The sequence below is a fragment of the Mustela nigripes genome, chromosome 6, assembly GCF_022355385.1.
Source record: "Mustela nigripes isolate SB6536 chromosome 6, MUSNIG.SB6536, whole genome shotgun sequence".
Classification (NCBI taxonomy): domain Eukaryota; kingdom Metazoa; phylum Chordata; class Mammalia; order Carnivora; family Mustelidae; genus Mustela; species Mustela nigripes.
In genome coordinates this window covers 55,280,098-55,306,015 of record NC_081562.1, presented here as the reverse complement: position 1 = coordinate 55,306,015, position 25,918 = coordinate 55,280,098, and the positions used below count along the sequence as shown (strand labels likewise).

The 25,918-nt window shown below is 44.8% G+C and overlaps 1 protein-coding gene across 1 annotated transcript; it reads right to left on the bottom strand.

The window, feature by feature from the left end:
* Positions 1 to 4,480: 4,480 nt before the first annotated feature.
* On the bottom strand, positions 4,481 to 25,521 carry BCL2L14 (BCL2 like 14). Its single transcript, XM_059404753.1, has 6 exons — positions 25,412 to 25,521; positions 19,887 to 20,326; positions 14,771 to 14,947; positions 12,346 to 12,416; positions 9,940 to 10,206; positions 4,481 to 5,651 (listed from the first exon to the last, which is right to left on the bottom strand). Exons 2-6 carry the CDS (start codon positions 20,317 to 20,319, stop codon positions 5,613 to 5,615), a joined length of 987 nt encoding a protein of 328 aa, XP_059260736.1. The 5' UTR covers positions 20,320 to 20,326; positions 25,412 to 25,521; the 3' UTR covers positions 4,481 to 5,612.
* Between the last annotated feature and the right edge of the window lie 397 nt (positions 25,522 to 25,918).

Here is a 25,918-nt window from a genome sequence, read left to right as displayed (position 1 = left end):
CAATTGCACTACTGGGTATTTACCCTAAAGATACAAACATATCTTTAGGGTAAAGATCCAAAGGGTCACGTGCACCCAAATGTTTATAGCAGCAATGTCTACAATAGCCAAACTATGGAAAGAACCTAGATGTCCATCCACAGATGAATGGATAAAGAAGATGTTGTATATATACACAATGGAATACTATGCAGCCATTAAAAGAAATGAAATCTTGGCATTTGTGATGACATGGATGGAACTAGAGGGTATCATGTTTAGCGAAACAAGGCAATTGGAGAAAGACAACTATCATATGATCTCCCTGATATGAGGAAGTGGAGATGCAACATGGGGGGTTAAGGGGGTAGGAGAAGAATAAATGAAACAAGATGGCATTGGGAGGGAGACAAACCATAAGTTATTCTCAATCTCACAAAACAAACTGAGGGTTGCTGGGGGGAGGAGGCTTGGGAGAATGGGGTGGGGTTATGGACACTGGAGAGGGTATGTGCTATGCTGAGTGCCGTGAAGTGTGTAAACCTGGCGATTCACAGACCTGTACCTCTGGGGATAGAAATATATGTTTATAAAAAATTTAAAAAAAATTTTTTTAAAAATGTCCAGAATAGGTAAAATTCCAGAGACAGAAAGTAGATTAGTGGTGGCCTAGTGCTGAGGAGTGTGACTGGGGAACACAGGAACTGCTTTTGAGTATGGAGTTTCTTTCTGGGAAGACAAAAATGTTCTAAAACTTAGACTGTACTGGTGGTTACACAACTGTGTGAACACACTAAAGAACACTGAATTGTATGCTTTAAATGGATGAATTTTATAGTTCGTGTATTGTCTCCTAATGGAGCTGTTAAAAAACAAAGTTTCCCTGTGGATGGGCAGTAAAAGGAGCATTTCTTGTGCTGTATTACTTGACCCACTAAAAAAAAAAAATAAATAATAATAATAATTGTTATGTCCTCTTGATGAATTGACCCATATTATTATTAAATGACAATTACTAATATTAAATTCTTTGCTCTGAAATTTGTGACTGATGTCAATATAGCCACTCGATCTTTCTTTTGATTAGTGTTATCATAGTACTTTTCCACCCTTTTACTTTTAACATAATGATGTCTTTATATTTAAGTGGCTTTTTGTAGACTACATATAGCTAGGTCTGGCTTTTTAAATCTAACCCAGTAATCTCTGCCTTTTAATTGGGATATTTAGACATTTTCATTTATCACAAATATTGATATGGTTTGATTTAATATACCAACCTGCTATTTGTTTTCTTTTTGTCTTGTCTGTCCTTTGTTGTCCTTTTCCTCCTTTTCTGCTTTATTTTTAGATTAAGTATTTTTTATAATTCCAGTTTATCACCTTTGTTGGGTTTATTAACTATAAATCTTCTGTGACTAGTAGGCGTATATATACATTTCAGTGGCTTTTTAGATTTATAGCATACATTTTTAACTTACAAGTCTACTTTCAAGTGAAATTATACACTTCATGTATAGTGGGGACACTTAAAATTGTACCTTCATCTCTTCCCAGCCTCTGTAGTATTGTCATATATTTTATTCTATGTATGTTAAAAACACTAAATATATTATTTTTCTTTTAAATGATCCATTATCTTTTATTTTTTTAAAAGAGAATTTTTATATATTTTTAAAGATTTATTTATTTATTTCACACAGAGAGAGAGCTGAAGTAGGCAGAGCAGCAAGCAGAGGGAGAGGGAGAAGCAGGCTCCCCGCTGAGCAGAGAGCACAATGGGGCTCAATCCCAGGACCCCAGGATCATGGCCTGAGGTGAAGGCAGACACTTAACCAACTGAGCCACCTGGGTGCCCCCGCCCATTATCTTTTAAGTAAGAGATTTAAATAAGGACGAGAGTCTTATATTCACTCACATATTTATCATTTCCAGGGCTCTTTCTGTAGAAAGATTTCTATTTAGTATAATGTTCCTTCTCCCTAAAGGACATCCTTTATAATTTTTTTGTAGTTCAAATCTACTTGTATGACATTTTTAGCTTTTGTATATCTCACAAAGTACCTTCGTTTTTTTAAACATATTTTTGTTGGGTATAGAATTTCGTGTTAACATTTTTTTTCTCTGCTATTTTGAAGATGTTACTCTATTTTTTTCTGTCTCCTATCATTTCCCAAGAAAAGTTTGCTGTGTTTATTTTAGTTTCTCTGTATGTATCTTTTTTCTCTGGTTTCTTTTCTTTTTTTAAGAATGTATTTATTTATTTGAGACAGAAAGAGAGCAAGCAAATGAGAGGTGGGCAGGGGCAGAGGAAAAGAGAGAAGCAGACTCCCCTCTGAGCAGGGAGCCCAATGTGGAGCTTGATCCCAGGACTCCAAGATCCTGAACTGGGCCAAAGGCAGTCATTTAGCAAACTGAGCTACCCAGGTGTTCTTTCTCTGGCTTCTTAAGTATTTTTTCTTTATCACTGGTTATGAGCAGTTTGTGAGCTGCCTTATAATGTGGAGTTGCCCACATTTTTTGGTGTGTGTGCTTGGTGTTCATTGACTCTTTTTTGGCTCTGTGGGTGTATAGTTTTCATCAAATTTTGAAATCATCACTCCAACTACACCTAAATTAGGCCAGTAGAAGTCATCCCACAATTCACTGTTACTCTGTTAATGTTTTCTCCCCAGCCTTATTTCTGTGGCTATGTCTTTCAGTTTTTTATCTATTCTTTTACAATGTCTTTTTGCTATTAATTCAATGCAATGTGTTTTTCATCTCAGAGTTCTAGATTTCTTCTGATTTGAGTCATATGTATAATTTCTATGTGTTCTTCACATGTTCAGCCTTCCCTCCAGTTTATTGAATATATGGAATATAGTTATAGTAGTTTTCATGTCTTGTTTAATTATATCAGCTGTATCATTTCTGGGTTGGCTTTTCTTGATTTTTTCTCATTATAGGTCTCATTTTCCTGCTTCTTTACATACTTGTAATTTTTTATTAGGTGTCAGACATTGTAAATGTTACCTTGTTGGGTGTTGGATATTTTTGTGATCCTAAAAAGATTCTTGAGCTTTGTTCTGGAACACAGCTAAGTTACTTGATCATAGCTTAATCCTGTTTGGTTCTTGCTCTTCATCTTTGTTGGGCAGAACCAGAAGAATGTTTAATCTAAAGCTTTTTTTTTTTTTTTCCCAATACTGAGGCAAAAATTTTCTGGGTTTTCTACCTACTGCCATGCAAATTTTGAGGTTTTTCTATTCTGGCTAGTGGAAAAGGGGGCTACTCCCAGCCCTGTGTGAGCTTGAACATTGGAGAGCGTTCCTCTCAATCACACACGTGCTGATCAGTAGCCATCTGAAAACTTGAGTGGATCGTCCATAAATCTCTAGACATGGGATAGAGCTTTGAGTGCCATTCCCTTCTGTCCATTATTTGCCCTGCAGACTTGAGCTCCCTGACCTTCCCAGACTCTAAGATTCTATTTCCTTTACTCTGGGAGACTGCTGAGCCCTATGTGGGTTCCCCTCCCTCCAGAATAGCTTGGAAACTCTTATCTGCAGTACTCCTGGGCAGTCACAGGGCTTCCTTTATTTTTCATCTCTTCAGGACCAGTCCTTCATTACCTGATGCACAATGTCTTGAAAACTGAAAACTATTCTTTCATATATTTCATCTGTTTTTTTCCCCCCAGTGTTTTAAGCAGGAGATTAAACTCAGTTACTACTACTTCATCTTGGCTGGAAGCTGCAAATAATATTGGAACATTTGGAGAGTTTGTTAAAATGACATGTATCTTGGGCCATACTCCAATCTCAATGATTTACAGGTGATAGCAGCAAGACAAGGGTACATAATTTTGCAGTTGTACATTAAAAGTGTCCCAGGCATTAGATAGACAAAGTTAAATTAGACAAAATACTTGTTTACAAAAGTTTATAATCCAGTGCAAAAGACTAGTTCTTATGGCATAATGTATTAGGTATACTGTCTATAAACAGTGTGTTATGGTGCATGCTTTTGAGGAAAGGCATCCAAGTATAGCCCTATGGCAGCCAAGGGAGGCTTAGCAAATGTTTCCTAGAGGAAATAAAGGAGTGAATTTGGAAAGATAGGTTGGAGTTAATTCAATCAGTGGAAATAAGGGGAGAGAGGACCAGGAGGCAGGGACATGACAAGTGGAGAAACTATTGTTATGGGGGCTTAGAGGTACAATGTTGCAGGATACATTTGGGAAACTGCGAATAGTGTGGAATGTTTGGATCAACATGGGAAAAGAGGCAGTCTCCAGTGCTTCCTTCTGTAAAAGGAAACTCCTTTATCCCTAACATTTATGATTTTCTGTGCGTGTGTATGTTGGGGGCAAAACTCATTTTAATTAAGATGGGTAGAGTAGTGAAGCATGCAATATTAGATAGGTCCAATTTTCTCACAAAGCTGAATGTATGTCTGATTAATTTATCCATTTATTTGTTCATCAAAGGTTTATTAAACACCTGTTTTACATCAGGCTACATCAGGGCAACGGATCCAGAAATTTTTAAGATTTTAATTTGAAAGTATTTTTAAATTGTTTTAATAATTATTGTCTTAAATAATTGTTAAACAATTGTGAAACATATTTCACTTACCATAAAACCTCATTCTGAACAGGATCAATTTCAGAAAAACAATCAGTGACTGCTTTGAGAGGAAATTTTCATCTTAGCTGAGGGCAGCACATAATACTGATCATAAGTGAAAACTCAGCACTAAATACCAAGCACTGTTGTAAGCACTTTTTATAAATTAACTCATTGATCCTTACAGAGATCTTAGTACTATTACTTTTTACTTCTTTTAACCACTAGGTACTCTTTTGGCAGTGGTCTTTCCACGTATTTATTTTACCAGTGACTATGTGTTACACTACCACAAAAAAAAAAAAAAAAAAAAAAAAAAGAAAAAGAAAAGAAAAGAAAATTTCAGAGACCTTAAGAAATAGAGGTGGAGTCACTGAGATGGTTAAGCATGGTAGGAGTAATTATTTTCTGCCAAATGCGAGTGTTTCCAACTGCCAAAGAATTGTTCTAGGGAAATGAGTCAAATGGCAGATATGGCTGTATCTCCCCAAACTAGTGCAGTGAACTTGATTCTCTTTGAACTTTGTCTACCGACACGAATAGCAACATCTTCCTAAAGGTAGGCTTGAAAGAATGCCATTATTACGCCATCCCAAGTGTAGTTTAAAAATAAATAGTACTAGAAACCAAAGAGTAAGCACATGCACGATTTATCATTTCACCCTCATGGAGTCCGCAAATATCTGGAACAAAATTTCCCTAAGGTGGCCAACAGAAGCAAGATGATAGCTTCTGTTCTGAATGTTTGAACAGAAAATTACCACTTGTCTTCCTAGACTTCCTCCCGCATTCAGTGGAGGACCTGAAAAACATGGTTGTCATGGGCCACGCTACATTCTGTGAGCTGGAGACAGACGATGACTCTCCTGATGCCTCTGGATTCACAGGAACAATGATTTGGGAAACCTCAGTGCTCCCTTTGCCTTGCACATTCATATTTTCTCCCACATTCTATGCTGAAACCAGTGTAGACAGGATCCCAGCTAAATTATGTGTATTCCAGATGACAACTCTTCTGATGCTTCAGTCTACCTCTTCATGTGATATTCCAAGTACTTTTTCCTAGAGAGGAACAAGAGAAATAGACACATAACATTCCAAGTCTGACTGACGATTGAACTGAAAACAGATAGCTGTGAATTCAGCTTTCTTATCCCAGGCATGACCCAGACTTCTGAGACTATGGTAGGATTTGGGGGAGGGTCTGGGAAGATGACCAGCATCCTTGCTATTCTGGAAGGAGAACATATGCTAAGGAGTTATGTTATACATCCACGGCTAACAAGCTAGATGGGGAAAAGCTTTGATGCTGTATTTAAAATTCAAAAGAGTACATGCTAAAAGGTTGAAGACTAAATTTACTGTAAAATGGGTGAGGTTGCAGTTACAGAGTAACTATTTGAACAGTGCTTTACAATGAGGAAAAATGGCCGAGTGAATTAAAATCTCATGGCAGTTTGTTTAGCAGGCTTTTTTTTTTCCCCACCCCCCTTTAGCAGGCTTTTTAGATACGGTTGCTACTCATTTGATTGATTCGTTATGTTAGGAGAACTGGCTGAAAATCTATGATGTATATAGAAAGAACAGGTATAAAATACTTAAGAGGCATAAAATACTTAAGCCAGCCCATAGATCTACAGTTTAGTTGGGAAGATTAGATGCACCTGTGTGAAATGCAGAATATTGAGATAGTCAGGAATCCTGGAACCCTTGGGCATGGGAATCATTTTCTTCCTTCTCCACCACTATAAGGACACACCCTGGAGAGCCACCAAAATACCTGAGGCCAATGGAAGTTCCTAGATGCTTGCCACCCCAACATCATCTTTCTTTCCTATTCATGGACACTAAACACAGGTCTCAGTCCACATCTCCTCCTCATTCAATAGCTCCTATCAATGTGTAAATATTTTTTTATCAACATCCTCCTTTATTTTTTGCAAGTCCTTTTCTATCGGCTCTGGGAAAATTAGTCCTTTCTCTCTCATTCTTTTTTCTCCCTCTCCTAATTTCCAGCTACATGCTCCAAATTAAACCTAAATGTGGCCAAGACTTAAAATAGGAGTTATGATGGCCTGGAAAAGTAAACTAATAAATTACAAGTAATTTTTTAAAATGCCATAAAATTCCCAAACCTTTGAGAATGGCTTTATTATCTCAACCAAAAATCCATGTATTTTCTCTACGTAGATACTGTTTTCCTCTCTAGCACCAGCAGCCAAATTAAAAAATAAGTAAATAAAAATATATTCTTATATATTTCCTCTTTTTATTTGCTTACTAGAATTAGAACCACCATTTTTCACAACAGATGTATTGAAATGTACCCACAGAATTCATCCTTTTAAAGTATATAATTCAGTAGCTTTTGGTATATTCACAGAGTTGTGCAACCAACCACTCTGCCTGATTTTAGAACATTTTCATCACACAGAAAGAAACTCCTTATTCGTTAGCAGTCACTCCCCATTCCCTCTCCTCTCGTCTGTCTCTATGAACTTGCCCATTCTGGATATTTCATAAAAATAGACTCATATAATATAGGGTCCTTTTGTCTAACTTCTTTCACTTAGCATAATGTTTTCAAAGTTCATGTGTCTGGGACATTGAGGGAGGCACGTGATGTAATGAGCACTGGGTATTATGTAAGACTGAGGTTTGGGAATTTTATGGCATTTTAAAAAATTACTTGTAATTTATTAGTTTACTTTTCCAGGCCATCATCACTGACCTCTACCTCTGAAATTAATAATACACTATATGTTAATTAATTGAATTTAAATTTTAAAAAATTGAAAAAAAAAATAAGGTTTATCCACCTGTTCTATTCCTTTTCATGGCTAAAGACTGTTCCATTGTAGGGGCATACCACTTTGATATTTCCAGTCATCATTCATCATTGATGAACATTTGGGTTGTTTCCACTTTTTGGCTATTATGAATAATGAATGCTACTAGGATCATTCATGTACAAGTTTTTACAGGAACATTTATTATCAGTTTTCTTGGGTAGATACCTAAGAGCAGAATTGGTAACTCTGTTTGATGTTTTGCGGAATTGCCAGATTGCTTCCAAAGGGGAAACACGGCTAGTGGGTGTGAAATGATATCTCATTGTGTTTTGTTGTTGTTGCTTTTTAAGTAGGTTCTAAGCCCTGCGTGGAGCCCAGTGTGGGGCTTCCACTCATGACCCTGAGATCAAGACCTGAGCTGAGATCGAGAGTCAGACACTGAACCAACTGAGCCACCAGGGGCCGCTCATTGCTGTTTTGATTTGCATTCCCCTAATGTTGAAATGACTATGTAAATCAAGCATCTCTTCATGTGCTTATTGGTCACTTGCATATCTTCTTCAGAAAAATGTTTATTCAAATCCACTGCCCATTTTAAAAATTGGGGTTTGTCTTTTTCTGTTGAGTTGTAAGAGTTTATTACATATTCTGAATACAAGTTCCTTATCCAATTTGTGATTTGAACATATTTTTTCCCATTCTGTAGGTTGTCTTTTCACTTTCTTGGTAGTTTCTTTTGAAGGAGACAAGTTTAAAATTTTTTTTTTTTAAGATTTTATTTATTTATTTGTCAGGGATAGAGGGAAAGAGAGCAAGCGAGCACAGGCAGACAGAGAGGCAGGCAGAGGCAGAGGGAGAAGCAGGCTCCCCACCGAGCAAGGAATCCGATGTGGGACTCAATCCCAGGACGCTGGGATCATGACCTGAGCCGAAGGCAGCCACTTAACCAACTGAGCCACCCAGGCGTCCCGACAAGTTTTAAATTTGATATAAGTCTGATTTATTTTTTCTTTTGTTGTTTGTGCTTTTGGTGTCACCTTTTTATAGAACACTTTTGGCCTTCCAGCTCCATTAACTAACTAAACAGACTTTTGAGAACAGGCTTGTGAACCCAGTTGGTAATTACAATCTCTTTGGAAAAATATACCTACAAGACCAACAAGGATGGTTCTTTCCTGTATATAATTATGGTGCAGACATGAGGCATTATAAGAGTTCAGAGGCTTGTGAGGCCCTTAAGCTAGAATGGTCAGGAAAGTCTCTGGGGCAGGGAAGGGACTTGAGGGGGTCCTGGAATATAGAACAGATAAAGCCAAAATAAAGTCAAATTATCTATCCCTCTTTTAGCTTGAGCTTAGAATACTTGAGAACTTAGTTGTTCAGATCAGTCACTGAAGGCTACCATATCTGGTGCAAATGAGGAAAATAGGAAAGGAACAGAAAACTAGGTAACATCAATAGGCAGCCATAATACCAATAGGCAGCCACTGAAGACCATGCTGGTGCCTTCCCCCCTTTATCAAGATCAGCTATATTTTCCTTCTGGTAGCCAAGATACAAGCCTGTCTGAAGGCTGCAGGGCCATGCAGGGCCATGCATAGAGCAGAATCAAACCTGGTACTCTTAGACCATTTTGGTGGAAGGATGACTAAGGATAATGTGAGGCAAAGGCCTGTCATTCCAGGGAAGGCTTTGAACAGACAAAAAAGCCCTGAGCCTACTGAGATTTAAAGCGATAGGTTAAAGCGTTTTGAAGAGGTTAACCTTACGAGGTTATGGCAGCTTGGAGGAAATCCCACGGAATGAGGATCAAGGATGGCGGAGGGCTGAGTCTGAAGCATGGGGGTGAAGTGGTCTGTTCTGCCTGAGAGCAAGGAGTTAGACACAAATGTGGGGCGCCTGCCTGGCTCCGTGGGAAGAGTTTGTGACTCCTGATCTCGAGGTTGTGAATTTGAGCCCCACACTGGGTTACAGAGATTACTAAAAAATAAATAAATAAACTTAATTTAAAAAGCAAACAAATAAACAGACACAAATTTCACTGTTTGCCTTTTGGTTTGTATGGAAATGTCCCTGTCAGAACGACTGGGTCCAAGCAGCAATGAGCAAATATCGTGAGCGCCATCTCTCCCTCTGCCTGTCAGCATCTGAGAGAATAAGGAACTGTTTGCCTCTCCTTGTCTCACTGCCAAGACTTCTGCTGCCTCCACAATTTGTAAAAACAGAAATTATATCTATCTAAACATTTTATATCTCACTATCTCTGCATTTCCTGTTCTATTTGACCAGTGACTCTCCTCCAACACACATACCCCTGTCCCCTTTGGGAGTCCAGTAAATATTTATTGATGAGGAAGATAATCACTAAAAATATGTTCCCATCACTGGGATCTATCTCTTGCCACTCAACTGTTCTAAATCCGTGAGAGCCGCTTCAAAGATGTGTTCCCTTCATGTAAAAAAAAAAAAAAAAAAAAAAGAAACAAAACAAAACCGTAACTTTCCATTCCGCCTTCTCTGAATCTGGGAAGACTGATTCTGAGACAGGATCCACTTACCCATCCACCCTGCTGCTGGACCCAGGGTGAGAAGTTGTCTTTCAGGTACTTGGTTCCAAAACCCAGAACCCTGTTCATGGGGTGGTTGTCGATGGCAGTGAGCTTGGCCGTGACATCTATTGCAAGGGCAGCCTTAAAGCCCCGAGCTCTGACCTCTGATTCTCCCCTGGTGTCCACACCCCTTAAGAAGTGGTCCGTGATGGTCTTGAAAACAGGGTAGGACAGCTGGTCCTGGAAGTTGTTCATTAAAGCCTTGTTCTTCTTCAGCTGTGTACAAGAAGAGATGCGATCAGTGAGCAGCCTGGCCCCAGGGAGCAGACCTGAGCTCTGCGGTGGCCACGCGCACACTCAGTGAGAAACCCTTGATTCCAGTCATACAGAAATTTCTTAGTGAGCGAGGACTCCATGTTTCCTTAGAAGTCCTCTAGTTCTGTCTCTGGGGAATGCTAAGCTAAGCAGGTTCTCAATAAATATTGTTTCTAAAAGGAATATTCTGGGGGTGCATCTGTTGTTATATAAAGATTCTGGTGGAGCAATGTTCTTGATGTGAGCCCAGCCCAGTACCCCCAACTTTTGTGATACACAAGGGGCCTGTCTGAATTACAAATCTGAAGCAAGAAGAGCTAGTGTTCTCCCCAGCAAGAATGGACTGCTTTTGACCAGGGACCCAGTGGAAGCAGCTCGATTCAAACCCCAGTGGGTAGCTGGAAGCCTGCGCTTGCCACAACAGTAGGGAAATCAAATGCCAGAAAGAAATATCTTCCACAGAGGGCCCTGGCCTGTCCCAGCCTTGCTCCTTCGGGTGGCCCCTGCCTCTGCCTGGCCTCTCAGGCAGGGGCTGGAGGAGGCCTCGTGGGCTTTTGGGGATGAATGGCTCCTGCAGCATGGATGGAGTGGCTCTCCCCATCGTCACTGTCCTGGCCTGGTAGGAACCCCCACCCACACAGCAAAGTCAGACCGTCTGTGTGTTCCTACCCATGTCTGCTACTGGGGAAACAATTATGTTCTCTACATAAAGAATGTAAAGTATCACCCCAAATCATCAACAAAAGGGAGATTTTTAAAAAGTAGTGATTTATGGGGTGAAAAGGAAAGCATTTCTCTCCCTCTAACCATGGAGGTCGGCTTCCTGCCACCTCCCGTTTCTTGCCTCCAGGACTCAATGCAAGTCACCATTTAGGGAGGCTGGGAAGGAGGAGGCCATGAGAAAGCCACAGAATCTTCAAGCTGTAAAGAATCCTCAAGGATTAGAGTAGGTCGTTCCCAGTTCAAGTCCTGTGCTGCTGGCTGGTCATTGGCATCTCCTTGAAATTTTCAAGAACCTCATTCCTTGTGAACAAGTCGGTCTTGAGTGCTAGAAAGTCCATTCCTAGAATGGGGCAATCAATCGTCCTGTGATTCCTATCCACTGATGTTAGTTCTGGAGAAACATAGGCAGGCATGTTCGATGTTCTTTCTCTGCACTCCTGTTATCCTCTACTTGTGGACCTGTAGCTCACACACCCTGTTCTCTTTTCTTTATGCTATGTCCCTGGTTCTCTCCGTTTCTCATTCTGTACCACCCCGATCACGGTCTGCTGGGCACACCCCTGACAGATGGATGGGGAGAGGAACTGCTGAGCATGTCGGGACAGGGGAAGTCTGGTCGGCCAGTTAGTGCTTTTCCCCTCCTGCACAAGCCCCAAGAGGCCAGACTTCCTCCCACTGATCCTGGTAGGACGAGGAGATGGGTCCACAGGCCAGTCCCTGACCAACACACCCTAGAAACTACTCGACAGTCTATGGGGAACCACACGAAACTCCCCTCTGATGACAGTGCGGTCCTGCTCCCCAGCTCTGTATCTGAAGGCACTCTCACTCCTTCCAGACTGGAATGATGTAGTCTCGACTTCTAAACAGCAGGAAGGCCAAGTTCTCCAAATAACACTTTACCCGCCTCCCTGGCCAAATTGCTGAGAGAGACCTTGAGCAGAGAACAGCCTGACCACTTTCGGGGGAGATTTCGGGAAGGACTCCAGCCTTGGAGCCAAGCGTGGGACATTAATATCCAGACTGCGGGGCGAATGCGAGAGTCTGAACTTCCCCAAGGATCAGTTACATGGGGAACTAGATTCATAATTCTATTCAGCAAATTTTAATTTATTGGTGTCTTTTCTTGCAATAACAAAGTTACATTTTTCATTTTCAAAAATTCCAGGGAGGCTCCAGAAGGTTTACTTATGTTTTCCAAAGTGATTCATTTTTGAGATGCTGCCAGCATGAAGAATTTTCACTCCAAGGGAAATAAAATTTAGGACTAAGTGGAAACCAGAACTTGCAAAGGAATACAATCTGGAGTACGATTCCATTCTCTGTCCCAAAGCGTGGGCACAGAAAGAAATCACTTTAGTTCAAGAAGCTCCATACCTCTCTTTCCAACTGATCCCCTGAATATTTCAGCAGCTCAACAATTTTCGCTATTATCTCTTCTTCTCCATCTGTTGGGGGGGAAATTCCCGTTATTTATTTTTTTTAAGAAAAAATATAATCTTAATTTTTTTTTTTTCTCCCCAGGGACAATACGGGTAGCCAGCTTAGGGACTGAGGGAGACACGTGCTTCATAATTCTTAGCAACTTAACTCTTACCCCGCCTTGTCTGACAAGGCACAAACTACTCCAGCTACCATCTCCTACAGACCCCTCCTTTCCTTTCTTCTTTTTTCCCCTCAGCGCCCCACTTCTCACCACGAAATGCATCATATACTGTCTTGGCCTGGTGGGAACCCCCACCCACACGGCAAAGTCAGACCCTCCTGCACAAGCCCCATGAGGCCAGACTTCCTCCCACTGATCCTGGTAGGACGAGGAGATGGGTCTACAGGCCAGTCCCTGACCAACACACCCTAGAGACTACTCAACAGTCTATGGGGAACCACACGAAACTCCCCTCTGATGACAGTGCGGTCCTGCTCCCCAGCTCTGTATCTGAAGGCACTCTCACTCCTTCCAGACTGGAATGATGTAGTCTCGACTTCTAAACAGCAGGAAGGCCAAGTTCTCCAAATAACACTTTGGCTTTGAAGATGTTATTTCCACTGCTCAGGATCCCATCTCTGAAGATATTCAGGAGAACTTTCTCTCTGGTCTGTAGGGCTCTCCTTAGTAGACGGTGATTTTTCCATGTGGACACCATAAATTCCATTTGGTTCATATTCCCCCCTTTGTGCTGCTAGAAACTGTAGAGCCAAATTTGGGGCTCCCATGTGAGAGAGGATACCGTCTTCCTGGCCTGCATTTTGGGAATTAAACTCATTCCTAAACCCATCTTCTTTCCCCGCGAGTGTTTTCATTTTCCATTATCTTTCAAGTGGGATTTATTTTCTCTTACTAACAATGTAAACTTTGCTGTCTTTACAACCAGGTGGGGTAGAAATAAATAAAATGATTAAGTTCTCCCACCCCAAAGGCTAAAATGGCAGGTGGAGAGAGAGCCGGCTACAGTTTCTGTGGTGTAGATGTTGGAATGGGGGAGTGAGGGGGAGCAGAGTATGATTTTTCTCATCTCAAAACAAGCTACCCACACGGGAAAATGGCGGTTGCCCCGGAACAGGATCCAAACAGAGAAAAGCTAGTGACCGATCCAGTGGCACTTATCATTCATGCAACCATCTCTGAAGTCGTGGACTGCTCATGTTTGTTCCAGATAAGAGGGAAAGGGAGGCCAGGACATCGTCTGGCTACTTTCCAGCCAGCCAGTCCGATCCCAAGAACGAACAGCGAAAGGCAAGGTAGGCAGAGGTCTGAGACTCAGGTCCTGTGGGAGAAGCAAGAACGAGGGTCTTCATAGCCCCTGTGGAGGTTTTCTCTGATGCTGCGGCCCCTGTAACCGGGGCCCCAATTTCTCATGTACTTAGGGGACAAGAGCCTTAGCTTGAGCCTGGCGTGGGGTATCACTTCATGTCACCCAGACAGCCAGGGGATTGCAGGAAAGTGGAGACACCTTTCTTCTCAGTGCACCCAGAGGGAACCCCTCTCCTCCAGCTGCTCACTCTGAGCCCCGCAGCACAGTAGGATGCAGGCAGACCCAGCGCTCTGCTTCCAAGGTGGGGAGGTGCCGACACCAGCTCCTGGCATGTGGGCACACTGACCACCCAGGGGGCCACCTCTGCCTCAGCCCCTCTGCTGCAGTTTGGGGAAAGGGAGCCTGGAGCAAGGACAGTCGTCCGGGAGGGAAAGTAGGACAGAACATCTCTTCCTGGGGCACTTGGTTGTGCTCGCTTCGCTTCCAGGATTCCTGCCCCTCTGATGGGAACTGCGGTCCCAGCTCCCACTCTGGTTCTGCTGGCAATGGACCCCGTCTTGGTCACTACCTCTGGGTTCTGCTTCGTGTGCTGCCCCAGACCTGGTGACTGACGATGCCTTGCTTTTCCCCAGAACTCCCGGCAGTGTTAGAAAACCGCGTGCGGTTCCATCACCAAGTAGACCATCGCCCTGGCGTTGCTCACCGGACTGAGTTGAGGACTGCTTTGCCCTCTGTGGGCAAGGTGCCCACTTTCTACTTCCTCCCCTCCCTCAGGAGGAGGATTCTCTTTGTACTTTGCAGTGACCCTGGCCCACTGCTTCAGTGTGTGGCTGGCGCGCTCCACCTGTCCGGGGCTGGTCTCTCCAGGGCTAAAGGTGGGGGCCTCCAGCACAGTGCTGTCGTGCTTTTGGTCCAGGGCAGCAGAGAGGCCTCAGAAATCTCTGCCGGTTAAATCAGAGATGCCCGTGCTGGCTACAGACATTGGCGCTCATGCACCTCTGCTCACCAAACCCTCCACCTGACCCAAGTGTGCGGAAGGAAGTTCCTACCTTTCTTAGTGCTGGTGGCTTGAGTCTGGAAACACTGGCCCTGGCGGCGGAGGAACTGATGAACAAAGCTCCCTTTGGACTTGCAGCTTTCTACCAGGTCCTGTTGCTCTTCGGGCGGCCAGGAATAAACAATTTCGGCAACGCGGTGGGCAATAGAAGCAACTTTGGGGTCCGCAGCTGAAACCAGACCAAACAGGGCTGAGTGGCCCTTCCCAGGAGAACTCTGCCTAGCTCACTGGTATCCACAGTCGCCCCAAGTGAAAAGGCCCGCCCAGAGGAAGAGGAAACTGCTGGGCCAATAGGGTTCTTAGGGGGTGTGTGGAGTATGGGGGGGGGGTGTGGGCTGTGGGGTGTGGGGGGAACCCATTCTTCAGAAAGCACTGGGAGTTGCCTGGCAGAGGCTGGGGTAGGGGCGGGGTGCACCAAGGAATGATTGCCGACTTGAAACAATAGCCCTTCTGCACCCTCTTTTTGAAGTCTTTTAAAATTAGGGTTCCCTTTCCCTTCTGTAAGGGAAGAAACACAAAAGAAAGTGCTTAGTTCTTTGTTTGAGGGAATTCTCATTATGCTTTTATTATTATTATTATTATTATCCTTTATACCTTGGAGAGTGGGTCCCTATGTGCAGAGGCGGGCAGTTAATAGTCTGACAAGCCTTTGGGGGTTGGACACTGGGAAAGAGAAGAGGAGAAATATCCCTGTTCTCAGGCCATATTCATCACTCAAGCCCATTATCAAGTGAACACTGACGTCTCCTTGCTCTTGCACATACGGTCATGCGTCTTCTCTCTCCTCCCCGTCTAATGGGAAACATCCATTTCATGCCAAACCGGTAAACCAGGATACATGAAGTGCGCTGTGATCCATGCCTTTTAAGCATTTATCACCCAGGAAGAGAGTTATGTATTTGCACACGTAACTACGGAATAAAGTGTGTGAGGACAGTAAGGTTCAAGTGGCAGTCGGCCCCTGAATGTCCTCGCCTGTAAGGGACCAGTCAGCTCTGTCTCTGGTCCAGGATGGGGGCTGGTGGGGGTGGGCAGGTGGTATTGCCGAGTCATTTGGGATGAACATTTTCATTGGTGATTTGTCACTAAGTTCTTAAGTTTTAGAAACCTGTGGAAGCTCTGTCTCTGACGCCATATGGAATGAACGGGATATTTGAAAAAATGCTACTATTCAGTTCACACACTTAAAGAAAGGAACAGAGTGGGGGTTTGGCTAGAAGGCTGGCATGTCCAGGGGAACTCCTGGTTTGTACATCAGGGTGGTGAGAGAGGCAAAGCCTGGGTCCCAGGAGGGATAGTGTCACAATCGTAGCTTCGATATCCTGTAGGTGATTTCTGACCCTCTTGCCCTAGATGCTTCATGGGTGCTTTGGTTCTTTCCCTTCACGCTCTGGTCATCTCTGGAAAGCCATGGGAATGAATGCTTCATCCACAATGCCTTCCTTTAAAGAAAAGTATAATGGTTTTCTTAAAAAGCCACATTTTTCATGCTTGGCCCATCGGCTTCAAAAACAGATGAGAGAATCTACAGAGAGAAGACAGAGTCAAGGAGAAAAGGACCAATGCTTCACAATCAGACCAAATATACAATTTTCACCTTACTGCTGCCCAAACAGCCTCCTCTGGAACACTGGCTGTGCATGACCCCCAGCAGGGAGATGGGAAAAGGCTGAATCCCAAAGCCAGTGGGAGCCTTCCCTTGTGTCCGCAGAAGGTGGGAAAGGAAAGCTTGTGTTTTCTTCCTCTGTAACCCCGGGCAGCCTGTCTGCAGGGGTCAGAGCGGGGCCCATCTTGCACTCAGAGGAGGCAGAGAAAGGCCTCAGAGGCGGTCCGTCCTCATCCCCCAGCCCCCATTTCTGTGGCAGGGCAATCAGGAGACCACTGGAGGACATGGAAATAGGCACTCTGACTCGCCTTCTTATGGCGTATCCACTTCTATGAACTGGGAGACGCGGGGTGAGGGAAACAGGTGACTTATGTGTGGGTAAGAGGATAAGCAAACACCTTTCGACTCGGAGGAACCGGCTCTCGTTGAGGCTCCCATTTTAAAAACCTTAATTTTAAACACGGAGCAAAGAAACGATTCCCTTCTTCTTAGAGCTGATTTCCTCTGATGGGCCGGGAAAACGGGATGGGGGAGGGAGAGGACGGGAAGGCCGCCCCTCCTGTGGGGTCTGTCTGGGGGAGGGGTCACGGTAGCGCTGAGGAGAGAAAGAGAGCACGGCACCGTTGAGAGGCTGCCAGTCAGCCTTTGGCCTGAGGCATTTGTGTGTTTTTAATTAAAAAAAAAAAAAAAAGGAATTTATTTATCTGAGAGAGAGAAAGAGAGAAAGAGAGCGAGAGCGTGGGTGGGGGAAGAGGCAGAGGGAGAGAGAGTCTTCAAGCAGATTCCAGGCCGAGTGCAGAGACTGACCCAGGGCTGGATCTTATGACCCTGAGCCCAGATCAAGAGTTCCACGCTTAACCAGCCGAGCCACCCAGGCACCCCCGGAGGCATTTGTTTCAAATAGAAGGGGTAGGGCATTTCTCTGTGATTGAGACAGCTGTTTCCTTCCTGGTATTCATTTCTTCATTCTTAGAAAGACCCCCCCCCACCCCCACGAGCTGTCACAGGCAGCTGAACAGACTCCATTTTCCAGCTTGCCTTACATTCAGGAGTCGCCAATGAGATATAAGAAAAGTTGAGCACGGGTTTAGGAAGGCTTTCTAAAAGGGAATGGAATTATCTAGAAAGAAGACACCCTTTTGTGCCTCCCAACCCCCACTTGCTTCCTCTTTTTCCAGCTTGGAAATGTACAGTTGATGGCTGGAGTCCCTGCAGCCACCTTGGAATACAAGGGGATTTTGAGGTTGGAAGCCACTAACCAAGGGATGGCAGAGTAAGACTCTCTTAACAATGGTTGGAGCTGCTGCATGAGCCCTGGGCTGCCAAACTTTCGTCTTCTCTTATGGGTGAGAAAAAATCATCTCTACATTGTTGAAGCCACAGTTATTTGAGTTTTCCATTCTGTGTATCCGAACCTAATTCTACCTGTAACATTCCACATGTAGCAAATTCTAGCTGTGGACAAAAGAAGGGTTCAAAGTCAAAGAACCTGGTTTTGTATTGACGCCCATTTTTCTACCTCCTAAGACCTCTCACTTCTAGACTTTGATCTTGGGACATAAGATTACAGTTCTCGATGGGGCCTGGTGTCTAAGTCCTGGACATGGCAGCGAGGTCTGTGAACCCAGGTGACATGACTGCTACGCTCTGATTTATACATGGCAAGATAGAAATAGAACGTGAGGCTTTCTTGAGTCATGTCCAATGTAAAACCACCTAACCACCCACGTAATTCACCAAACCAGAAAGCGGGCAAGAGAAAGGTGGGCAGGAGGATACACTGAATGTTAAGTGTCTACAGCAAGGGCTCCCTAGGAAGGAATCGTTTCTGCTATTTCTGAGAATCTCTATATAAAGATTTTGAAATTTTAGTAAATAAAAGAGGTTGAATGACACTTTGGCACTATGGAGATAGAGTGTCTTTTAGCTCAGGAAACCAGAGGATTAGAGTCTGTAAATGCTCTGTCTGCCTCTCAGTGAAGTCCAAGGGAGAGCAGAGCAGAAAAGCCTACTGAGGTGTCTCCAAACTGTTAAGGCCCAAGAACTCGGCTACCATCTCCAGCAGGAGCTTGCTGTACCACTGGGGGTAGGGGGGGGGGGGAGAGGAGACGTTCCCCAGGAAATCTCACCCCTAACTTCTGTTCTAAAATGTTATTAGTCTGTGGGACTTACAAAAGTTTGGGAAGTAAAAGTTTCCCCTATCATTGTGAGTGATGGAAAACTGCCATATGTGGGCGGATTCCCCAAGTAAACCGGGACAGTCACACATTCTAAAATTGAGACATTACTGCCACCTGTTGACTAATTATTGACACGATAGCCCAGCAATCAAAGCCCACAGGAGAGGGAGTTTCTTCCAAAATCTGGGCAGCTGGCCCTGGGTATTATTGAAGGGGAAGAAGATGCTTGTGCCCAGGTTTGTGGATGAAGGGCAGCTTTCTCTGCTGAAGCCCTTCATGAAAATGCTTTATTCAATATAATGTATTTTGTTCCACTGAGGAAAGGTTTTGTCAACATGCTTCTCAGCTGGGGCACCTGGGTGGCTCCGTAGGTGAAGTGTCTGTCCTTGGCTCAGGTCATGGTCCCAGGATCCTGGGTTCGAGTCCTGAGTGGGGCTCCCTGCTCAACAGGAAGTCTGCTTCTCTCTCTCTGTCTCTAACTTCCCCAGTGCTTGTGGTCTCTCTCTCTCTCTCTCTCTCTCTCAAATAAATAAATAAATAAAATCTTAAAAACAAAAAACAAAAAACCCAGGAGTGCCTGGGTGGCTCAGTCCTTAAATGTCTGTCTTAGGCTCAGGTCATGATCCCAGTGTCCTGGGACCATGCCCCGCATCAGGCTCCTTGCTGAGCAGGGAGTCTGCTTCTCCCTCTGCCTTCTCTCCCTGCTTGTGTTCCCTCTCTTGCTCTCTCTCTCTCTGTCAAATAAATAAATAAAATATTTAAAAATACAACAAAATGAAACAAAATTTAAAAACCACAAAAAAACCCCTACAAAATGCTTCTCAGTTGTTGGGTTTTTGTTTTATTTTGTTTTTAATAGTCCCTTATACTTTGGAAAGTATTTTTGTATGTAGCTACCTGATCTTTCCATCCACCACCCGAAGATGTAGGGAGGGTGGGATACCCCAACATACAGTTGGAAACAGAGGTCCAGAGAGGTGGGTTGACTTACCTCAAGAAGAACGGCAGCCTGAAGCCCCCTTCAGGGCTCTTCCTTCCATCCTGGTCTCTGGCACAGGTGATCAGGACGTGGGGCAGCAAGCCTATCTCTAGCCAGCAGAGCCAGACACCAGTCCTGCCACCCTTCACTGACAGCCTCCCACTTCCTACTCAATCTCGAGAAAAGCAGGGCAATTATTACTGAATATCAAGAAGTTGGGAAACTGAGGCACAGTGGAGTACCCTGCATCAGGCCACATTACCAGCTGGGAGGAGATGAAATACCACACATACAAGGAAGGGAAAGATTTTCCTGTGGGAGAGCAGCGGCCCCCAAAGCCTACCTTCCTGCTCTGTGCGCGGTCCCACGTTGGTGAGGGACCGCGACCACTGCTGACTCTGAGGACCACCCTGACGTTTCACGGTGGCACCCTCCGGAACGAATACGGCTGAGCTCTGTGCATCTTCCTCCTTCTCGATTACTCCAAAGAATGTCCTCCAGGAAGACTTTTTCTTGGCCAGGTCTAGGGGCTTCTCCCTGGATGGAGAATTTCTGCAAGGCCATGACACCTGTGTCCATGATTCGTTTGCTGACCAACCCCCCTGCTCTTTGATGGACAAACTTCTTGTTCTTAGCAGCTTTGGCGAGAAGATGGCAGGGGTGTTCTTGAAGACATGGTGTTTGGTGTAGAAGGCCAGAATTTTGAATTCTATGCTGTTTGTGTCATCATCGTCCAGGGGGATCTCCTCCAGGTCACAGGAACTGGCGGTGCACATGGTGGGCCTGGAACAACAAAGTCCACAGTGACCTCTCCCCTGTGGGTGCACTGCTCTCTGGGGGTCAGGAGGCACAGGCGTGGAGCTCCACCAGCATTTACTGAGAACCTACTCTGTGCAGGGAGGCAAGGAGTCCTCAGAAATGGAAAATCCAGGATTCTCTGTGAAAGATGAGGACAAGAGAAGGTACACAGACAGCTCCGCACAGAGAGAGTGGGCGAGGAGCTGAATCAGAGGTGCAGATAGCCTGTGTGGGGAGGAACAGACAGCTCCCAAGAAAGGGCAAGCCAAGTCTCCTCGACAGACTGGAAGGGGTTATGCAGGTGGGTGGGACAGGGTGGACAGAGGGCAGACTCTGGTTAGTCTAGAATGTGTGTGAAGAGTGGTGAGAGAGCTGGCAGAGCATGCTCTTTCTGAAGAGCTGGGGCTGAGGGTTGTGGAGGGACAGGAAGTGACATGGCAGTAGGGCCGACCATGGGGGCCTTCGACTCTGGGGCTGAAAGCTCTGCATGGTCTTAGTGGATCTGTCGGCACACCTCAAAAGGAGACCTAGACCATGGGAAGCAGTTAAAGAGCTTCTTGGGGAGGGTAGGTGGGCAAAGAGAGAGGCTGACTCAGCAAAGGGAAATATCTGGGGTTCCTGACTCTTCCCACTCTCTTCCTTCTTCCTTTATCCTCTGCCTTGGCTTGTTGAGGTCTGAGTCCCACAGATCTGCTTCAGGTAACTGAACTTAAGTAAAACTTGAGGGCTATTGTGTGAGGTGGGGGTCATGACTGCTTTGCTCCCTCCTCCCTTCCGTTTCCTCATACCCACTTCCTCTTCCAGGACTTGACCATCTGACAATCTTTCTTTTCTCACCATCTCCCAATGTCATGGTCACGATGCACCACAGTGAAACCTTTCTGTCTGGAGTTACTTCAGTATCTCTGGAAAGCATATGCTCCTTCCCGTTCTTCCACCTCCGTCCCCCTCCACCCGACATTCTTCCCCTCTCCTGCCATGTGGTCTCACAGGCCATCAGTTTGCCCCCTCCTGGTGCAGGTCTTAGTCACCCCCATTAGGATCCTTGCCCAAGTTTGTCTAGGTTTATTCTCTTCTCCTCAACACAAGATAAGCCCCACAGGGCAGGCATGTCGGTATGTTTTACCTCAGCCATAGGCCCCCTGCCTACAATAGGGACCACAATCATTTGACAATGATTGGTGGAATTTTTTTGCTATTCTGAGAGACTGGGCTCAGTTCCTGGCTCTGTCACTCTACACCTCAGTTTATCATGTTTAAATGGGGATGATAACAGTACCATCTCATGAGCAGTACCCATCTTATGAAGATTGAATCAGTTAATATTTGTAGAGCATTTAGAGTAGAACTTAAGTGTTTGGACAAGTGCCTGATTAAGTCTTACAGTAAAGAATATTTATGAAACTCACTTTGGGCACCACCGTTTTAATTAAGCTCCGAGAGGATTATGGATGGTATGGGGGAGTGCAGTATTTGGAATGAGAAGTTGGGTTGAAGAACTGCTTTTTTACTTACTGGCAAAGGGATTGAGGCAAATCACTAACCTCACTGAGGTGTAGTTTTCCTATTTATAAAATGTGATTCATATTATCTAACTCATTGACCATGGAGGAGGACAAATTACAAACTGTGAAAATTCTTAAAACAAGTATTGATCTGTACAGAGTAGTGGTTTATCTGTTGGTTTCTTGAGTTAGATAATCTAGTTCACATCCTGGCTCATCTGTTTACTAGCTGTGTGACTGGGTGTATTTCTTAATTTATTTGGGTCTCCATTTTCCCATCTGCAAAATGGGGATTAAAAAAAATCTGCTTCATCAACTTTGTATGTGGATAAAAAGAATTAGTGTGTGTAAATCACTTAAAATAGTGCATGGCAGATGATAAATGTTCCAGAAATATTGGCATCCATTATTTATTACAATTATATTATTGTAATAGGTTACTTTTTTTGTTAAGTAAATATTAGCGTTTATAAAAGCGAGCTCATCAGCGAGCTATTCAGTTAAAACTAACTAGTGACATACAAATATTAGGTTTAGTACAAAAGCCACGCTCTTCCTATGTTCCTATATATACATATATACACACACATATGTGTGTGTATATATGTGCATATGTATATAGTATGTGTGTGTACAAAGTATATAAAGTATATATTCTGTAAAGTATGAAGACTGGGACTGGGACCTGGCCGGCTTTCCCAGCACCCAGCACAATGCCTGACACATGGTAAGTTCTCCAAGAATATTTTTTCAATGAATGAATGAAAAATGATTATAGAGCTTCCAGATAACATACAGGACATCCTATTAAATTTGAATTTCAGATAAACAAATATTTTTTAGTATAAATATGTCCCCAGTATTGTACAGATCATGTTTTTTACATGAAAAATATATATTTGTTTTTTTTATCTGAGATGCAAACTAAACTAGGCATCTTGCATTTTTATACGCAAATCCGGCAACTCTATGAATAAAAGATGTAGCTTAGAAATAGTGAGAACTGAGACCCACGTAAGCGGCTCCTCCCCGAGGGAGCAGGGGAGAATGAGCAACCTGAGACAAGCAAGAGAAGGAGCCAGAAAGGGTGAGGCTGGAACAGGACAGCTGGTCAGAACTGGGGCAGCAGCCGGGGTGTGCAAGGACCTGTGCCCAGGAAAGAGCCCAGAGCTGGCCTGTGTCAGGACAGAAGTGAGGTTTTAAATGTGAAGCTTCCTTTACAATTGGGCAGCCCGGGACAGCTCTAGGCAGGAAATACACTCGGGGTCTGCAGGAACTCCGTCCTGGGTGGGAGGGTGAGCCCACTCTTCAAGCCGTACTATCTATGCTTCCAAAGACACCCGCACTCTTCTAACGTGGTGGGAAGACTGAAAATTGTGTGTGTGTGTGTGTGTGTGTGTGTGTCTGTGTGTGTGCGCGCACGTGTGCACACATGCACATGTGTGATACTGAAGGGGAGAGGAAGGGTCTGACTTCTTTAAGAAACAAGTTTCTTAATGAATGCTGATGCAGGAGCAACATCAGAAAAGGGGAAAACCAATGAGGTCAAGATGGAGCACACGGTCTTTCCATTTTGTGAAAGAGGAGATTTTTGTCCTGTGCCAGGCATGGAAAGGAATGGAGTACTTGGCCCCCACTGTTGGGGGCCAAAAATGAGAAAGACGCAGAAAGAACTGCAGGGCTCATTCCTCTGGAATGGCCCGGATGAGGCAAGCCCACCGTGGGGTGCGGTGTGGGGGTGTGCTGGGACCAGGGCCTGGAAAGCACTGGGCTAGTACCAAACAGTGGACAAGTCAAAGAATGGGTTCCAACACTTGAAATGCTTTTAGCAAGCGTAGGGTTTTCTCCCCCTACTGATCTTCACTGTACACCAAGGGAGAGCTACTTGTTAACTTTGTAGCTAAGTCTTACTTTAAAGCAGATGGGACAGTTTATCTCTGGATAAACTAGTGGGTCCCTACTGCTCTCTGCCATGCCTGTTGAAAGTAGAAGTCCAACTTTTGGGTTTATGGAAACTTACACCATAAATGTTATGCACATATATGGAAAAGAAGCCCGGCTTCCCCCACCCTGACCCCCCCACCAGTGGATCTGACCCAGAGTCTGGGGAATCTGCTGCCGAAGAACACCTGTGAGGCTTATGCTAACACTGTGACTCAGGGGACACAAGCCTACGCCTTCTACCCTCTGTTCACATCCTCACCAGGAACAGACGACGGCAAACCTACTTTCAAAGGCAAGGTCACCAGGCTTTTTGGGTTGGCCTCTATTCCCTCTCTCATGGATCCTCTCCCTGCCAGCCTCCTAAGTGGCCGAAGTACCCCCAGGGTCCCCGCCACCTGGCCTTGGGGCCACCTATGGAGCTGGGAAGGTGGAACCTGCTGGCAAGCTCCTTCAGCTGTTATCACCAGCCCCGATTTGGGGATTTTTAGCAGTGGATTTGCTTGTTGAGATCAGATTTCACCTCTCTTCCCTGTGGCAGGTTATGGAGAAGCATGCGTGCTTTGGGGTTCCAGCAGAGGCTGCCACGATGAGTGCCCAGAGCAAATTGGGCAGCATTTGACTCAGCTGGCTGTGCCCAGGCCCGGCGGGGTGCGGGGCAGGGGGAGGGGAGTCACAGGCACAAGCTCAGCAGAACAGCTGACTTCCACTGCTCTGGACAGATAGGTGAGGCTCAGCTGTCACTCATGCCCATAGACATTCACCCCCAAGGGGGTCTCCCAGACCAGACTGTCAGCTAAATTATGTCTGGCTGCCCTGAGCCTCCGGTCAGAACCCTGGGGCCCTTCGGGACCTGTCTGTCTTTTTTTCCTTCCTCCCCAAACTTCAGACTTCCTAGTATCTCCATGTCGCTCCCCAGCTTGTCATTTCTGAGAATGACCCATTTTTTAATCCTAAGGGTGAAATGAGGTAACATGTCTTAATTTTTCCCACCAGAGAAACTAAACTGAGAGTGCCTCAGGGCACATTAGTGATTAAGATGAGGGGCCTGGACTCAGAGAGGAGGGAGCTTTCTAGAGGGGAGAGAGAGGGCTTGCCCATTTTAGCTGGGGCTTGTCCTCAGGGAAGCCAGTGGGGGTCAAGCCAGAGCAAGACTACTTTCCCACCAGGTGCTCGGAACTCTGGGTGCAAAGCCATGGATTCCTGCCCTCAGCCCCATCCCGGCTCTGGGGGACGGAGTCAGCATCGCCACGGGTTCTTGGCCACCCACCTGCGGTCATGTCATCACACACGCTGTCATACACTCAATGATAGAGGGCTGCATAATATTAAAAAACGAACCAGTCAGTTATGGATGCTTAACTGCACTCTCTCAAACCTTCTGTAGCAAGGAGAAACGAAAGAGAAACCTCATATATCTTTTCTCTCCTTTTCCTGGAAATAATCCCATATTCTTTGCTGTCATTTTGCTTCCCGAGACTAACATGATAAGAAGTTTCTAGTAAACCCGGTAAACCTCTCCTCTGCTTAGATTTGCCTCCTTAGCAAAACCAGGACTGAAGACCCAACCAACCGTGTCCTCCTGAGAAGGCTGAGAACCAGGACTGGCCCTCCTTGGTCTTACCTGGGAATGGGGCTGGCACAGGTTTCCCCCTCTTCAGGGAAGGTGGCTGCAAGGAAATTTCTAGACCTGAGTCCTTCTCCGTGAAACTTCAGAGGAAACTTTCACCAGGTCTTCTTGGCTTCTCATGTGACCAAGACTTCCATGGGCTGTAGCTTCCTCAGGTTGAGGACCAAGGCTGAAGTAAGGCTCGGAGAAGGATGACCACTTCCTCGTTAAGTCCTGCCCCCAGCTTTATCACTGAAGGAGGGGCCGACCTTTGCCCATGTAATTTGACTCGAGAAATAGTTCTGCATCCTTTATCAGAACCTAACGCTGCCCTTCAGGACGATTAGGTGGGTGTTTCCCTGATAGTTCTTTTCATTCTGTACGTTTCATCAGTTTAGCAAACGTTTACTGACCACCTAGTAGAGAACAGCCTTGGCTACGTATTTAATCTTAGCACGGAGAGGTAGGTGTTAGGATTCCTATTTTATGGATGAGGAATCAGGCTCGGGAAAGCAACATCTT

Bases quoted from the DNA above. Each gene is read 5' to 3' on its own strand.
- BCL2L14 (XM_059404753.1), bottom strand. From the start codon at position 20,319: ATGTGCACCGCCAGTTCCTGTGACCTGGAGGAGATCCCCCTGGACGAT. The intron at 14,948-19,886 runs GTAGGCTTTGGG...GTCTGGTTTCAG, and splicing joins ACCGCGCACAGAGCAGGAAG to CTGCGGACCCCAAAGTTGCT. The intron at 10,207-12,345 runs GTATGGAGCTTC...TCTTGTACACAG, and splicing joins GGGATCAGTTGGAAAGAGAG to CTGAAGAAGAACAAGGCTTT.